The sequence below is a fragment of the Salmo salar genome, chromosome 15, assembly GCF_965601325.2.
Source record: "Salmo salar chromosome 15, fSalSal1, whole genome shotgun sequence".
NCBI lineage: Eukaryota > Metazoa > Chordata > Actinopteri > Salmoniformes > Salmonidae > Salmo > Salmo salar.
Genome location: NC_138305.1, coordinates 49,881,992 through 49,899,191, shown reverse-complemented (window position 1 = coordinate 49,899,191; position 17,200 = coordinate 49,881,992). Strand labels below are relative to the sequence as shown.

Genomic DNA, 17,200 nt, shown 5'->3' with positions numbered 1-17,200 from the left:
CCTGTCAGGAAGTCCAGGATCCAGTTGCAGAGGGAGGTGTTTAGTTCCAGGGTCCTTAGCTTATTGATGAGCTTTGAGGGCACTATGGTGTTGAATGCTGAGATGTAGTCAATGAAAAGCATTCTCACATAGTTGTTCCTTTTGTCTAGGTGGGAAAGGGTAGTGTGGAGTGCAGTAGAGACCTCATCATCTGTGGATCTGTTGGGTCGGTATGCAAATTGGAGGGGTCTAGGATGATGGTGTTGATGTGAGCCATGACCAGCCTTTCAAACCACTTCATGGCTACAGACGTGAGTGCTATGGGCCGGTAGTCATTTAGGCAGGTTACCTTCGTGTTCTTGGGCACTATGGTGGTCTGCTTAAAACATATTGGTATTACAGACTTGAACAGGGAGAGGTTCTAAATGTCTGTGAAGACACATGCTAGTTGGTCAGCGCATGCTCAGAGTACACGTCCAGGTAATCTGTCTGGCCCTGCGGCCTTGTGAATGTTGGGGGTGTTCACCCGTCCCTGTTTCCTGTAGTCCACAATCAGCACCTTGGTCTTGCTGACGTCGAGGGAGATGTTAATGTCAATTGAGACGGGTTTATTGACAGCCTAACACAAATATATCCTACTACAGGGAATGGAACTGAACATGCATATGTTTTATAGTAAAGGCCTATGTTTGTGTTTGGACTAGAGTTGCTGTATACAGTATGTGTGTTCTGTATTACCATCTGTGTGTTCATGGATTTTGCTTATTTGCGCGCGCGTGTGTGTGTGTGTGTCTGTGTGTGTCTGTGAGTGTGTATGTGTTTGCAAGCATATGTGTGTGTGTGTGTGTGTGTGTGTGTGTGTGTGTGTGTGTGTGTGTGTGTGTGTGTGTGTGTGTGTGTGTGTGTGTGTGAGGCTGTGCTGCAGATGGCTTCTCTCTGGTAAGTACACAGCTGTCTCTCTCTCTGCCTGGGAGAAGCACAGGGGTGGTTTGTCAGGCCCTATTAACAGGGCCTGTCTGCCCCGCTCTCACGCTCATGACATCACCGCTGCTGGCAACCCAAAACACTAGTAGTCTAGTGTGTGTGGGTGTACTATTTATCCGTGTCTGTGTTTGTGTGTGTGTGTAAGTTACACCTACCCATGTGTGTGTAAATATTTACCCTAACGTGTGTGTGTGCGTGCGTGCGTGCGTGCGTTTCGGTCCACAGGCAAGCGGCAGATCCACAACCTGGGCAGCCAGCTGCAGCTCAACCAGCACTGCCTGGACACGGCCTTCAACTTCTTTAAGATGGTGGTGAGCAAGCACCTGACGCGCGGACGCAAGATGGCGCACGTCATCGCCGCCTGCCTCTACTTGGTCTGCCGGACTGAGGGCACGCCCCGTATCCTTTGGACTGGGACCACACCCCCTGCTGCCCTAAAAGGGGCCAAAGGGGGGAGATTGTCTTTTACCATAGGGGGTTGGGGTGACGGTGTTTCCAAGGCATATCAATGGTTACAGATTAACGTGTGTGTGTGTGTTTTTGAGCACTGTATGTGTGAAAGAAAGGGTAATCTCTGTTAACCCAGAAATGTGTTCATATGTGTTAGAAATTCTGACAAAAACAAAGTTTCCACCCTCGCTAAAGAAATCTGTGTGGGTACATGCGCGAAGCACTCAAGGTGAAGCACCGCCTTCGCCCCAATCCAGATACATCAGAATAACCAGTGACAAAAAACAGAACTAAGGCTGTTCATTATCTCTCGCATCTCATTCAGTCCCGGCAGATTCTTCGGTCTACACGCAGAATCTGCCCACGGGAGATTAGAGAAAGAGAGAATGATTGTATTTGTGACGTATTGTCTGTGTGTGTTATTGTGGATGTGTGTATTTGTGAATGTGTTTGTACATGCATGTGTGTAATAGAGAGGTTGTGTTTGTGAGTTATTGTGGATGGATGCTCAGCACGTGCTTCTACACAACCATCTCTCAGAGACCCATTATTTTCTGATCAGGTCCAACGACACACCTCCCAATTCCAAGGCCGCAGAAGACCTGGATTGTTTACCGCAGCGTCCTGATCGAACCGCTCAGTGATCAGAATGCATTATAAGCTTCCCCTCTCCCAATTATAACCTTAACCATTAGTGGAGGAAATGCTAAACTGACCCAAGATCAGTGTCTACTAGGGGCAACATCACCCTAATCCAGATTAGAAATCACATAGGCTGCGTTTACACAGGCAGCCCCCATTCAGATATTTTTTCACTAATTGGTCTTTTGAGGAAGCTCATCTGCTTTCTGTTGGTGTCGCGTTGAGGAAGCGTCACTCCTGCCCTCCCATCTCATCCCGTAAGAGCCATTTCAGGTATAGTTCCACAACCTTGAGGATGTCATCAGCGTTTTAGTTATTGCTGTTAAACGGTGGAGAGTGGAACAACAAATGTTTTTCTCAGGTGCGACAGTGTGGGCGAGTGTAAAGCAAACAAAGGTGTAAGTTTGGTGAAACGGTTGTCGTAGAGGGAGGCCATCTTGTCTGTGTGAGGAATAATATATGCCATTTGGCAGACATTTTTATCCAAAGCGACTTAGTCATGTGTGGATGCATTTTGAGTTGTGGCCCCAGCGGAATTGGACCCATTATCCTTGGCGATGCAAGCGCCACACGACCACCATAAGTAATTCTACATCAGAGGAGGCTGGTGAGGGGAGGACGGCTCATATTAATGAATGGAGTGAATGGAATGGAATCAAACACATGGCAACCAGGTGTTTGATGTGTTTGAGACCATTCCATTAACTCCGTTCCAGCCATTACTATGAGCCTGTCCTTCCCATTTAAAGTGTCACCAGCCTCGACTGATCTACATCAAGGATATTCAAATATAAGCCTGAAGGTCTGGAGTACCGCTGTTTGTCTTCCTCCCGTGGAAGTGAATTGATTAAGGTCACACTGATTGGGCAGAGATTCTACTCACCCTGGTCGTGCTCAGTAGTACCTTTTGCAAAGTAACATGAAAGTCTTCTTATTGACCAGCATTTTCTTCATATGTGTTTTTATTTAACTAGGCAAGTCAGTTAAGAACAAATTCTTATTTTCAATGACAGCCTAGGAACAGTGGGTTAACTGCCTGTTCAGGGGCAAAACGACAGATTTGTACCTTGTCAGCTCAGGGATTTGAACTTGCAACCTTTTGGTTACTAGTCCAACACTCTAACCACTAGGCTACCCTGTTTGCATTGACTCTTTTAGAATAACAATAATGATATACGTTGTAGATTCTATTCTATTTACAGTCAAGGTAACCACATATGGTTAAATGATGGGGAGAAAGGAATTACTGTACCTTACAGTGACTTGATGATGCCTGTATCTGGCCTACCTCTAGCCATCCCTCTCAGGTCGCTGTGTCCTGCTTCAGGGTATAGCACCACCATTTACATTTTAGTCATTTAGCAGACGCTCTTATCCAGAGCGACTTACAGTAGTAAATGCATACATTTCATACATTTTTTTTCTCCGTACTGGTCCCCCGTGGGAATCGAACCCACAACCTTGGCGTTGCAAACACCATGCTCTACCAACTGAGCCACACGGGACCACCACCACGTCACTATTGGTGTTAGGTTCACAGTGTAGTGATACTAAGTCTTCATTTGTCACTTCAGCAGTCCAACCCGGGTTCTGTACCACTGTAACGTTCAAGGCCTGTACTAAAGAGCAACGTGTTTGTGTAACACCAGAGAATCTCATTAGTTGTCTGTGTATTGTGGTGTTGCTGGGTGAAGGTTGCACCTCTCTTTCCTTGGGGGTTAGGCCGGGTTTGGGTTGGGCTCCTCCGGTTAGTCACAGGGGACTCAGATAGAAAGATACAGGTCCTCAGGGGCTTCATTCAATCCTATTAATTTGCACACAACCACACCCTTTTACTAGACTGCAGTACACACAGGCAACCGTTGAAGGGAACTGTCTAGCCTTATCTACATGGATTCATCCAGTAACATTGACACCACTCGCCCAAAGGCGAATGCGTTATACAGGATTGTCTAACCTATCACTCTCCTTGATATTGTTATTCAAATCCTCAGTGGATTCGAACTACCCAAAGAGTCCATTGGAGAAGAACTATCAATACAACAATACAAGGTACAATTCCTAGGTGTTTTTCTCGTGGACCACTTCGGAAATAAGCATTTTCGTTAGTGCTTTCTGGGAACAAATACACATCTCGTCGCTGTCCTATTATTTGTAACGCCAAAACTATTTTATCACTAACCCAAAGTGTAAAAATATTGCCCCATGCCTGTCCGACCCTCTTTGAAAGCGAGCTATGGGCAACTGACAGTACTATGATACCGGCAGGGCAACCCCCTACTTGTGAGTGATTGACTGCATCTCAAATGGCACCCTATTCCCTATATACATGTTGGTAATTTAGCAGACACTATTATCCATCGTAACTTACATTAGTGCAGGTGTGTCAAACAGTTTCTTCTGTCCAGCTCGCTAAGAATCACTATGCACAGTCAATGGACCTACATTCATAAAGTTTATTGAAATCACTCGACAGTCAGGGAGCATAAAAAAATACCATAAATGACGGAAAGAGGAAAAGATTTCTGCAAATTTTGACAGCAAAGAAATATAGCACATTTTCAGTGCAACCCTCTGGAACTCATTGAAGACCGAATTTAGTTAAATTAGTTAAACACCCCTACATTAGTGCATTCATTTTAAGATAGCTAGGTGTGACAAAATATCACAATCGTAGCAAGTACATTTTCCGTCAACAAAGTAGTTATCAGTGCTACTAGTGCCTGCACTACTTTTGACCAAGGCCCATAGGGCTATCTAGGGAATAGGGTGCCCTGGTCAGAAGTAGTGCACTATGTAGGGATAGGGTGCCATTTGGAACACATCCCTAGTGTGTGAGGTTTAGCGACGGTCCTGCATTATCTGTCGGATGGCAGCGGAACTATCAGATTATCCTTTCCCTTTCTGTGGCGCTAATCTAATCTCACCCCGCTGAGATTAATGGACCCTGTAATCTCTCCGCCGGCCACCCGTGCTACGTGTGTGTGTTGCTCAGGTACGAGCGTGTGTGTAGGTCAGAGGGTGGAAGGGAAGTGTGTATTTTCAACTGGCAGTTGATTGTTTTCATGTAGCCTATCCAGTGTGTGTTGGTTAGTGTGTGTGTGCGCACGTTTTTCGGCTGTTTGTAATGGTAAATAAGAGGTTGGTCAGGTGTGTGTATGGCTGTGAAGTTTGCAATGTGTATAGTAGTCGTGTACACTAGGTATGTAGTAATTTATAATATGTGTTTGTGTTCCAGGTGTGTGTTTGTGTTCCAATTAGGAATGTATGTTCCAGTCTGTGTGTGTGTCTGTGTGTGCTTGCACACTTCCGTCCATTCACGACGTTGTGAGGTGAGCGTCAGCCGACAGTCTTCCCGAGTCAATCCACTTCGCTCCCTCTGTCCCGTCTCTAGGTGAACTCGTCTGCAGGTTGCTAGGGCGGAGCTGAGGCACTGCGGGACCAGTTCTATATTTAGCCGCGCATCGGCAGCTGAAGGGGCCAAGCATCAGGGGAGTTTGAGTCACCTGATGCTTGACTGCAGAAAGACCCCGGCATCAACGTATGCACCGTCTCACTCACCGTAGTAATTGGCAAAAAACAAACCTAGTGCACAATTCTAAGGCCCTAGACTTACTTACTTGTCTTGAACACCAGATTTCACATTTATTATTATTATTTTCAGTTTGAAAGGATGGCGTTCCCTTTTTAGAATTTGTTTTCTCAGTTTTGTTGATGGAAAATTACATTGCACCTCTTACTTATTAGCATTATTAAGCATACATTTTTTAGGTCATTCTTAGAATGTTATTGACAGGTCGATTTGGGCCATTTCGGCAAAAAACATAAATAATTAAAATAGCCTTTGGCTTGTAATAATGTTGTATACTTTGCTCTGAACAGTATTTGTAAGTGCTGAACCCATTGAGAAATGGGTCATGCTACTTAGTTCATATAGTACCCCGCAGTTTCAGACCATTTATTTTCTTTTTAGTGCCTACTGTACACAACCATGGTGTATCTCTGTTCTTTGCGGTAAAGCCCTTGTTGCTGTCACCTTTCCTTCCTTAACGCTCCTTCCCTCTTCAGACATGCTTCTGGACCTGAGTGATCTCCTACAGGTACGTTTAGTCTCTGTCTTCGTCCATTACGATTCTCTACCCTTTTCCAGATGTGTGCACTTCACTCCTCATTCATTTAAAAGCATCGGATTGGTGAAAGCATGGCTGGTCCTAGATCAGCACTCCTAGCCTGAGATGCTTAAAACATACGGCTCCAGGTGATATGTGATATCCACATACTAATGCCATTGGGTATAGCCTCATCACAATGAATGATGTGGTCTGCAAGGAGTGTGACACAAGCAAGTCAGCTGACCACCAAATTAAACAACTGAACTGCCTACCAAAAATGAAAAACCAAATGATAGGCAGATTAAGGACATTTTAAATCTCAGATCCGTCATAACCAAACCATTTTCATTTGCACATATAATAAAACCTCCCAAAACATCATTAAATGTATGAAGAACAAAGTCCTAATCTCCCTTGGGGTATCCAGCGACTAGAGGACAGAAGGAGTATGTCAATTCAATGCAGAGAATTTAATGTTCAGTTGTTGGGTCCCTGGGGGAAGCGTTTCTGTCCGACACAGCTGGCGCAGTGCAATATTTTTACCCCCAGTCCAGGCCAGCTGTCCTGGGAGCACGGCCCCCACCCTAGACTCACCCCTGTCTGGTATTGGAAGGCCGTGTTCAGGCAAGGGTTGAGCCTCTCCAGAAATATGCCACCAATGCACTGACTCCTTAGCCTGGTCCCTTATCTGTTTGTGCTTTATAGCCCACTCCCATAGTGGCTGTCATGCCATTGATGCCAAACAACGACCATATGACTTTACAAGAAAGCACAAACAGATTTAAGACCAGGCTACGGAATCCTCAGTGCTATGTGGCCCTGGTCCACCGAGTGGGTCCTAAGTCGCCCATAGACACTGATCTGGGAACAGCTGATACACCCCATAGCCTAACCTTAACCATTAGCCGGGGAATACAAAATTGACCTTAGATCAGTGTGTTCAGAGTGGGGGCAACTTCTCATGACACAGGGTGGAAGGGTTTTGAGTAATGTGCTCTTCACCCCCCTACACACTTTACGTCTATGAACATAATATAAACATACTTTCTCTACCTACTCCAGTTCCATATACAATTCCTCAATTGTGCTGCTTTGAAATTGAATTAACTTTCATATGACTACAACTATTAAGCTTTAAATGATAATTAGCCGACAGCAAAGCAATCTTCCTTCCTTGTAGAAATCACTGATCTGCCAAGGGTTGATTGGACAAAGTAATTGGAAAAATTACCTTCACGTAGGTAGAGATAATTTATTACCTCAAGGAAGGAAGGATGTGTTTCAAAATTATTGGAACAGGGGCCAAGGCCCCGTTTGAATACTTTAAAAACAACCTTCCTTCCTCCGTTTCTTGACATAATCACTGATCTAACACAAATCAATAGGTCTAAGCAACGGTTCTAACACATAACTTTCACCAATCCAGCCACGTCAAATCAGGGAAGGGAGGGAGGCGGGAAGGGAGGGAGGCGGGAAGGATGTGCATTCTTTCATTGATGTAATCACAGATCTAACACAAATTGATATGTGTGGGCAACAGTTAAATAACATGGCTTTCACCAATCTGATCAGGAATTTCTTCAAGGTAGGCAGGCAGGAAGGATGTGTTCTTAAAGTTTTGGAACAGAGCCCAACTCTCCTCCACTTTACAGGTGAACGTGTACATCCTAGGGAAGACCTTCCTCCTGCTGGCTCGAGAGCTCTGCATCAACTCCCCAGCAATAGGTAAGATCTAGGATCAGCTTCCACTTCCACTATCCTAGCCTTAACCATTAGTGGGGAAAATGTAAAACTGACCCAAGATCATTGTCTAGGGGCAACGTCACCTTACTCCTTATTTTAGCTCAAGGGCTGAATTCCAAAATCGATCCATAGCCCTCCAACCTGGCCAGTGAGTACTTGGTCAGATCTGAAAGGGATTGGATAGGTATAAGCAATATGGTACTTGCTTCACTGCTGATAGGCTGGGTGGAACTTTGCCTTGTTTGTTACAGCTATTCAATCCTTTCCGATTGTAAACGTATCTCACTCATTGTTTTCTTTCTTTAACAAACCAACTGAAAGCTAAAAGGCTATTTTATGTCCCTACACTTTAAATGACCAAAAATACCTTCCATATCTAGTTCATTTCAATTATGGCCACTGAAGGAAGACTGGATAACCGATAGATATTCTGGATAGATGAGTCATCTTCTAGAAAGGGAAAGAAACTATTGAAGGATGGGACACATCACAGTGAATCACCACAGAGTTTCTAAACCCCGAGGCCCAACATCAAGAGACTTCCGGGAACCAAGAAGACCAGGCTGGGGTTTGTGGTATGAGAAGTCAAGGAGAGAAGTGAAAAATTCTTCCATAGCTGTTTCTCAAAATCTAAAGGCACAACCTAGATTCAAGTAGGTTGAACATGTTATTACCGTAATTTCCGGACTATTAAGCGCAGCTGAATATAAGCCGCACCCACTGAATTAAATTTTTTTTTTATTTTGAACATAAATAAGCTGCACATGTCTTTAAGCCGCAGGTGCCTACCGGTACGTTGAAACAAATGAACTTTACACAGGCTTTAACGAAACACGGCTTGTAACAAAAATAAATAGGCTTTAACGAAACACGGCTTGTAACAAAAAATAAAAATTAGCAGTAAGCTTTAGTTGTCTTTTTGCACTGAGTCAATTCCTCACCCTGCTGTTTCCAACGTCTTATCATCGACTCATTAAGACCAAGCTCCCGTGCAGCAGCTCTATTTCCTTTTCCAACAGCCAGATCAATCGCCTTCAACTTGAAAGCTGCATCATATGCATTTTTCCGTGTCTTCGCCATGATGAGGGTGACAAAATGACTACCGTAATCAGAATAATGGGAAGTTTGAGAGCGCTCGATTTAATCTAAACAGTAAACAAAAAAGTTGTTTGACCTTAACCCGTTCGGCAATTTCATTGGTCTAATGAAAGCTTCATGCCACCAAAAAAACTGAGCACGTCACAGAATGTTTTTTTTTTTAAATAAAAAAAATTGAAAGCGGGAAAAATCCATATATTAGCTGCGTCATTGTTTATGCCGCGAGGTTCAAAGCTGGGAAAAAAGTTGTGGCTTATAGTCCGGAATTTACGGTACTCTAACCTCATTGTGACAAACTTTTTATTCAAAAACAACTTTATATAGAATGAGTGTGTTCGATTTGCCGGTCTGCACATGCGCAGTTCGGCGTGAGACGACCGTTTTACCTGATGAAGTGTTTCTGCGCATGAGCTTAGCTCGCCAATGTCAAGTGTGATCGGGGATTTCTATTGGAGAAGCAGTTTCTGCCTATCTTCATACTGTACCGTCTTTGGAATCACCCTGCCAAGAAATATGCAGACCATGAGTGTTTGCACTTTTACATATGCCAGCAGCCGTTGGACCCTTGGGACGTCCCTACTCTGAACCCTAACCATTTTAAATGTCAACTTCAATGGGGTGAAGTCAAGAGTTGGACGTCCCAAGGATCTCCCTTAAGACTTTTCTATTTGAATAGCATACACATTGTGAAGACAAGTGCAATACCTCATTTTACAATTTTACCAGTGGGGGCACTGTGTCCCTATGCCTTTCAAGTGGACAACTTGCTATGCAGTCATTTTATGCCTGCCTCCCATCCCCTCCCGTAAAAGATCAACATCTCTGCTTCGTTCTCATCTGACTAATGTAATGAGAGGGGTACAGAGAGTAAACAAGGTAATCATCCAAGTACACAACCTGGGGTTAATAGACTTAAAATCCCTCCAAGAAGGGCCCCCCGAGTGGCGCAGCAGTCTAAAGCGCTGCATCGCAGTGCTAGCGGTGTCACTACAGATCCGGGTTCGATACCGAGCTGTGTCGCAGCCGGCCGCGACCGGGAGACCCATGAGGCGGCGCATAAATGGCCCAGTGTCGTCCAGGTTAGGCGAGGGTTTGGCTGGCCGGGATGTCCTTGTCCCATCGCTCTTTAGTGACTCCTGTAGAAGGCCGGGCGCATGAAAGCTGACATGGTCGCTAGTGGTACGGTGTTTCCTCCGACACATTGGTGTGGCCGGGTTAAGCGAGCAGTGTGTCAAGAAGCACTGCGGCTTGGCAGGGTCGTGTTTGGCTCTCGACCTTCGCCTCTTCCGAGTCCGTATGGCGGTTGCAGCGATGGGACAAGTCTGTAACTACAAATTGGATATCACGAAATTGGTTAGAAAAAAGGGTTTAAAAAAGGAACAAAAAACTAAAATAAATCCCTCCAAGAATTATAACCCCCCCCATATAATCTTATTCATTATGGTCTAAAAGGAAAAACGGATCCTATATCAGCAGAACTCCGACTCTGATATGCTCTTTGAAATCAGACCCAGAGGAGTGCTGATCTATAATAATAATAATACATTTGGTGGATGCTTATATTTGTCCTATTTCACACATGTATTATATGCATGAATTGGAAATGTGTTTTTTGCATATCCCAACTCCTGAGACAACCTCGGAGAGAGGGTTCACGGCCAGGGTCAGCCATTATCAATGGCGAACCTGGAAAAATGTGTACCTTGCTCAAGGGCACACCTAAAGACTTTTCACCGTGTCGGCTCGGAGATTCGAATAAACGGCCTTTCGGTTACTGGCCCAACGCTCTAACCGCTAGGCTACCCTAATATGTTCCCCCTGTCCATAAATTCATGTTGGCGAAAATGAAAAACTGATCCTAGGTCAGCAGCACTCTGAGACTGTGAATATGGGCCATGATGAGCAGGCCACCTTTCTTCCCTGCTAGGTAATTCCTATCCAGCTGCCTGTCAGAAGAAAGTCTGCCATTCTACCATCTCCAACTTGCTCTAGTGTTTACCCCTCATTAGAATGATGCAAGCACATTTCAATGGGTTGAATTCAAATCCATCTCCTAATTTCACTTAACAACTTTGAGAGGTGGCACCCAACCAGAAAGATGAGCCAGACAGTACCCTGAATATGTTGGAGATGTGAGTAAAAAGCGTTGGTTGAAACAGGAAAAAAGGGCACTGCGAGTCGCTTCGTCGCCTCCGCAATTTATGCAAATTATTCTGTTTTGATTACAGAGCGATTATGTTGTCCTGTGGAACACTTGAAATCACAGCGTGAGAGAAACGTATGAATCCGTTGCGATTTGTCAGGGTTGTGTGAAGGTCGTTTGCCTTTCAAGTTTAAATTGGTGATCAAACCCTCCTAAAAAGGCACAAGTGGCAAGCCGAAACATGATTTTACTGTTAAAGCAATAACATGTCACTATAGGAGGTTGTCGGCCTATTTGAAATTGAGTATGCTGCCGCATAATAAAGAGTCAATTCCATTACGCCTCATTTTGTGTCAAAAAATACATGACTGAGTATTTCAAACTCCACACTACATGGTATGCGTCATTTTGCTACTGGAAGAGGTGGAGATGATGTTATGTCAGAAAATGGTTCCCTGGTGACCAGGGAACAGCATACTCTGTCATGTAATCTCAGGGCGTGTTACCAAAGAACAAGTATCAACACCTTTGAGTTTGAGTCACAAAAACGTTTTCTTTATGTTCTGCAGTTCCATTAAGCTGCGCACTAAATACAAGACATGTCATTTGTCAGCCAACCTCAAGCTGTAAACAAATTAGCCTCAAGTTATTTACAAAAAACAACACGCTAACAGGGAGTAGCCCAATAGGAGTGCAAGAATACAACTTCTGTCATATTTACACCAGGCTGCATGCCACAGCGCTCAATAGTTAAAATCATAGGTTGTATCTTTATCTCAATAAATAAAAATGGAAAGAGCATTCCATCACTCAAACATTTTGTCAAAGGACTAACAGGCATGTTTGCATTTACATCATTTCTCACTGCTGCTACATTGTTGAAGAAGGCAAAGAAACTATTTTGCTTTTGGACCCTCTCCCAGCATGTTCAACGAATCCAGTGGTAGAATGCACTTCCACGCAGGGGGAGGGGATGTGTTACAAACAAACCCCAGGGTTCATGCATAGAAGACCAGTTCGGGGATCTGCCCCCCCTGCACACCCGTCCCATTGGTACTGTCTGAGGAGCACTGGTACTGGAATGTCACTTTTCCACACTGCACCTCAGTCATGCCCTCCTGCCCAAAGTAGCTCAGCTCGTTGCCGTCCAGCACGACGCTGACCGTGTAGAAGGTATCCTGTTCCACTTGGACCGGGTGCTCGAACCACACTGAGAATGTGCTGCTGGAGCCGTCCGACACGAACATGGTGAGGTTCTGCGCCAGCGTGGCACCCTGCCGCTTCAGTTCAATCTTGACACTGTACTCAGCCTTGCCGCCGCTTGAGCCATACAGGCCCAGGCCGGCAATGAAGATGCGCTTGTCTACGGCAAACTGGATGCTGTCGCAGCGGCCCCGGTATCGCCACTGGTTGCTCCGGTAGGCCGATGACTGGAAGCGATGGCACCGCTGCGGTGTCAGGCCCGTCCGCTGAGCCAGCGGGAACTCCAGCTTGGGCTTGTTGGCCGCCGTGTACCACAGGAAGATGTCGTGCGTCTCCTCCAGGGTGAGCACGTCCGACTGTGCCGCGCCGTCAGCAAACTCCTCCAGAGTCATGGTGGGGAGGCGCACCAGGTACAGTACCTTGCCCAGCACCGCCCGCTTGTTCCGTGCCGTGGCGCCCAGGCCCTGGCGCCGGCACTCAGCCACCGCCCACTCCAGCACTGCCTCGAAGACCACTGCCTCGCGCGTGTTCAGCGTCTCACGGCGCAGGATGATCTCCAGGGTCTGCAGGTCGATCTCACAGAAGCCCTCGGAGCGGAGGGCTAGCTCAGCCTGGGCGTCGATCACCTCCCAGCAGCGCTGTGTCAGCTCTGGCTCCTCGAAGAGGCGGCTCTGAGAGAGCAGCACACAGGCGTTCTTGGCCTCCAGGCTGGTCTCCAGGAAAGTGACGCAGGCCTTGGCCAAGGCAGGCACAATGTACTTCTTGGCGGCGTACAGAGTGGCCAGCACCGTGTCCGCCTCCAGTTCAATCTCGTCGCTGTACATATACCTGGAAGGGGGGAGTGAGGATTTTAGCCATTATAACCACATCCACCATCACAATGTATGATAGAACAATTGCTGATCATCCAATCGATCAGGGTTGGGGACCAAATCCATTTTAACGAGCCAATTCAATTAATATCCTGAATTTAAATTACATTGACCCCAACCACAGCAATACATGAAAAAATACTTTATTGTCCAACCCAACCCCCTGAAAAACAAACAATCACACCAAGGGGTTTAAAGGAAATTAAAGGGTTACGTTCCTTGCTGATGGGCACTAAATAGGAAACTTTGGATTCAAACCAGCGACCCTCAGATTGCAGGCCTGCCTCTCAAACCTCTAGGCTACTCGCCAACCCTATATATTGGCTATATGACAAAAGCATGGCAACATTGCTGACAAAAAGGACTGAAATGCATAAGCAAGCCTTACACAGAGATGATGTAATGTGTTACTCACTTTAACAGAATTAAAAAAGCAGCAGGCTCCACGTCTGGGATGTGAATCTCAGACTCCCCTTCTGCCAGGTCTCCATAAAACATGGCACCAAAAACGGAGCTGCCCACCGCCAATACATACTGTAAACACAAGAGGGAAAGTGGGTTATTTCAATATGGCTATGCATATTGTTTGTCAAAATGGGATACATTCTTAATAAAGCATGTGCATATTACACAGTTGTTGTGCTTATATTTACTTAAATGTAAATTATATGACAGTGTAATGTAATTCATAAAACAAATAGAAAATCCAGTGTCCAATGGGCCACAATGGCAGGAAAAGCATGGTAGGCTAATACTATACATATGCCTGCATGACTGCTTCAGACTTCTAATCTACACAGAGCCAACACGCTGAGACTTTGGCACAGAAGAAAAGCGCACTTACTTTATGCGCTGGAACTTTCTGTGATTCACCAGGGGGACCCACAATGAAATGAACATCGGCCATATGTTCTTTATTGAACATCAAGGCATTCCTGAAAGATGCGAAATAAGATAAATTATATCATTCGGCGTCGTACACGCCACGTTAAATCGATGGCATTTTTAATCACCGAGGGGCAATCACTACGCACGTTTTTGCATAATATAATATTTGCATTATACAATAGAACGAGAACTGAAGCTTGACATACCTTTCTCGCAATGTCGGGTGAGTGGACTGCCAACTGGTAGTCTCGACGTTGTTGTTGTTGATATTTTGCTGAGTGGCAGTCGTAGTCGGCACGGTCACAGCTTGGGTGACCTGAACGATGTTTTTCTTGCTGGCTGCAGTCACTACCGCGCCGTTGCTGTTAGGGAGGTTGGTGTTTAAGCTGGCAGGGTACAGTTCTGCAGCCATCTTCTTCTTCACGGACAAAGTCACAATTTCATAGCATACTGGCAGCTTGCCGGACTGCTTCCCACTCTTTTTAGTCCTTTTTAAGGTTTCTGGAAGCAAAAGCAAAAATGTAAAAAACTTCATGATTCGGCCATACAGGCAATCTGGGGGTTCTGGCATCAGAAAACAAATCCACCTATCAACCTTTGGAAAAGGCGACGTGCATTTAAAGTGCAAATAAGTATGTATAACAGTTCAGAATTTAACAAAAAATTAATTCCACATAATGTAACACGTTTATAAACCGATACCCTCTGTCATCGGGCGTAGGTCTATGTACAATCAAACAAAACCCCTACGCACCCTGAAAATATTTGCACAGCAACATCAAGGTGTCCGTCCAGCGGAATTACATCCGAAGCGGTTACAATTTCATCTATCTCATAGCGTCCTCCTTTTAAGCGACAATGTATCCCCTCTAAAATAATCACATCCACGTTGCACCCAGGGCGAACTGTTACAAAGTGTTACAATGTTGCATAACTCCACTGCGGCGACGAGTTGTCACAATTATTAGATATCCAGGCGGACGCGAGTTCATATCATTATCCAAATGGTACGTGATCCATCCCTGTGCCAACAATCATTCTACTCTTATGACTGTAGGTACTGTAGTTTTGTGTATCGAGGGCGGGCGCGCAGTTCGAGTTTGACAAATCAGATTCACTGATGCCTTTCCATGTCAGTATTCCTGTAGGCGCCTCCCACAGCTGATCTGTACAATATTACATGGCGAAGATCCGAGCAAGAGAGTTAACCCTTACCGTAACGTTCACGTCACTACTTAAATTGCCCCCATAAATGGGAGCAATATGGTTCATTTCAGGCATATTTATATCAGAAGAGGCCCCAGTTGTGATTTTGGTTTATAGATAACGTATGATATATTCTACATTGTATCCTATCTATGAAATCCATCTGGTTTGTACGCCACAGGAATAGTTTACTGCACAAAGTTACTTCAAAACTACGAATTATGAACCAAAACACGCTCCACGAAAGCTGGATTGAACAGCCATATATATCCTGTGTCTTTTATAGAGCACATTGCTGAGCATATCGAGATATAGCATATTCAAGATGCAAAAGCCTACTTGAGAAACAATTAATTTGCTGACAGTGCGGGACATCGCTCGCCAAACGGACGCCGTTTTTAATTGCGTTCCATGTAACAAATGAAGCGAAGTGCTTGCACAATTATGTAAATTATATTGAAATATTTGGATACAATTGTGAGATGCAATCGCCAGTCTTTCAGTTAGACACAATGTACACAATTTCAAGTTATATGAGCCCAAAATGTTGCTCTCGAATCGGTGCATTTTTAAGACGAAGTAGGCTACCCAGAAAATATCTGCTGAAATGTCTTCCCCTAATCGCGCAGGCTGTACAGTCGAAGTGATGCCAACCATAGCGTTCGATTCAGCAACATTTCCATTCGTGGGAAACCCCACGACCGAACAGTTAATAAATCTTTACCTGATTTAAATGCGGGACGGTCGATTGACAGAGAAAAACGTTCAGGTTCGGTTACTGGACGCTTGTTCGCAGCCAGGAGCCATGTTAAAATCCGGAGGACTGGTAAACGGTAGGGAGAGAGGGGGGTTGGGCTTCAACTGTTTGTCCTGTTCCCAGGCCAGTTTCCCCGGTTTTCCAACAGAGGGCCACGGAGCTACAAAATGGAATCGTTTGGAAGGGGTTTAAAAACGGACAAGGCCAGAAGTAAGCGGCTTATACTTAATACAATTTCAGACAATGGTATTTTGCCTGGCAGATCTAGTGGTCTTGTTATTGTCTATTCTAAATTCTAAACAGTGGCATGCAGTGGAAGCTAAATCAAGAATAGGCTACATCAATGCCACTGATAGTAGGCTATCCATAATCGTTTAATGGTTGGCAATTGATACCCAGTGAGCACAGTTCGACGCCGACGTCCATGGACGTTGGAAAATATACTGCTCAAAAAAATAAAGGGAACACTAAAATAACACATCCTAGATCTGAATGAATGAAATAATCTTATTAAATACCTTTTTCTTTACATAGTTGAATGTGCTGACAACAAAATCACACAAAAATAATCAATGGAAATCCAATTTATCAACCCATGGAGGTCTGGATTTGGAGTCACACTCAAAATTAAAGTGGAAAACCACACTACAGGCTGGTCCAACTTTGATGTAATGTCCTTAAAACAAGTCAAAATGAGGCTCAGTAGTGTGTGTGGCCTCCACGTGCCTGTATGACCTCCCTACAACGCCTGGGCATGCTCCTGATGAGGTGGCGGATGGTCTCCTGAGGGATCTCCTCCCAGACCTGGACTAAAGCATCCGCCAACTCCTGGACAGTCTGTGGTGCAACATGGCGTTGGTGGATGGAGCGAGACATGATGTGCCAGATGTGCTCAATTGGATTCAGGTCTGGGGAACGGGCGGGCCAGTCCATAGCATCAATGCCTTCCTCTTGCAGGAACTGCTGAATCACTCCAGCCACATGAGGTCTAGCATTGTCTTGCATTAGGAGGAACCCAGGGCTAACCGCACCAGCATATGGTCTCACAAGGGGTCTGAGGATCTCATCTCGATACCTAATGGCAGTCAGGCTACCTCTGGCTAGCACATGGAGGGCTGTGCGG

General features: G+C 45.2%; 2 protein-coding genes and 1 non-coding gene across 5 annotated transcripts in view; 1 reads left to right on the top strand and 2 right to left on the bottom strand.

Annotated features, from left to right (window-relative positions):
- The window catches only part of brf1b (BRF1 general transcription factor IIIB subunit b), a 136,426-nt gene that overhangs the window by 26,605 nt on the left and 92,621 nt on the right, over positions 1 to 17,200 (top strand). The window contains exons 4-6 of the mRNA XM_014145094.3: positions 1,189 to 1,362; positions 6,124 to 6,155; positions 7,820 to 7,892. Coding sequence (XP_014000569.1) covers positions 1,189 to 1,362; positions 6,124 to 6,155; positions 7,820 to 7,892 — 279 coding nt within the window. The remainder of the gene's footprint in view (positions 1 to 1,188; positions 1,363 to 6,123; positions 6,156 to 7,819; positions 7,893 to 17,200) is intronic.
- trnaa-ugc (transfer RNA alanine (anticodon UGC)) lies at positions 3,487 to 3,562 on the bottom strand. The gene has a single exon. It is a non-coding gene; the product is annotated as a tRNA-Ala (tRNA).
- btbd6b (BTB domain containing 6b) lies at positions 11,685 to 16,218 on the bottom strand. 3 transcript variants are annotated; one of them, XM_014145098.3, is made up of 5 exons: positions 16,045 to 16,218; positions 14,321 to 14,615; positions 14,071 to 14,161; positions 13,642 to 13,760; positions 11,685 to 13,182 (listed from the first exon to the last, which is right to left on the bottom strand). In XM_014145098.3, the coding sequence occupies exons 2-5, from the start codon at positions 14,524 to 14,526 to the stop codon at positions 12,150 to 12,152; spliced, it is 1,449 nt and encodes a 482-aa protein (XP_014000573.3). In that variant the 5' UTR covers positions 14,527 to 14,615; positions 16,045 to 16,218; the 3' UTR covers positions 11,685 to 12,149. The 3 variants fall into 3 exon arrangements, with proteins under 3 accessions (XP_014000573.3, XP_014000572.3, XP_014000571.3); XM_014145097.3 differs by lacking the exon at positions 16,045 to 16,218 and adding an exon at positions 14,869 to 16,000; XM_014145096.3 differs by lacking the exon at positions 16,045 to 16,218 and having other exon boundaries at positions 14,321 to 14,862.

Coding starts and splice junctions, on each gene's coding strand:
- btbd6b (XM_014145096.3), bottom strand. CDS start 14,685: ATGCCAGAACCCCCAGATTGCCTGTATGGCCGAATCATGAAGTTTTTT. Junction 14,162..14,320: donor CACCCGACATTGCGAGAAAG/GTATGTCAAGCT, acceptor CGCATCTTTCAG/GAATGCCTTGATGTTCAATA. Junction 13,761..14,070: donor AGAAAGTTCCAGCGCATAAA/GTAAGTGCGCTT, acceptor TTGTGTTTACAG/TATGTATTGGCGGTGGGCAG.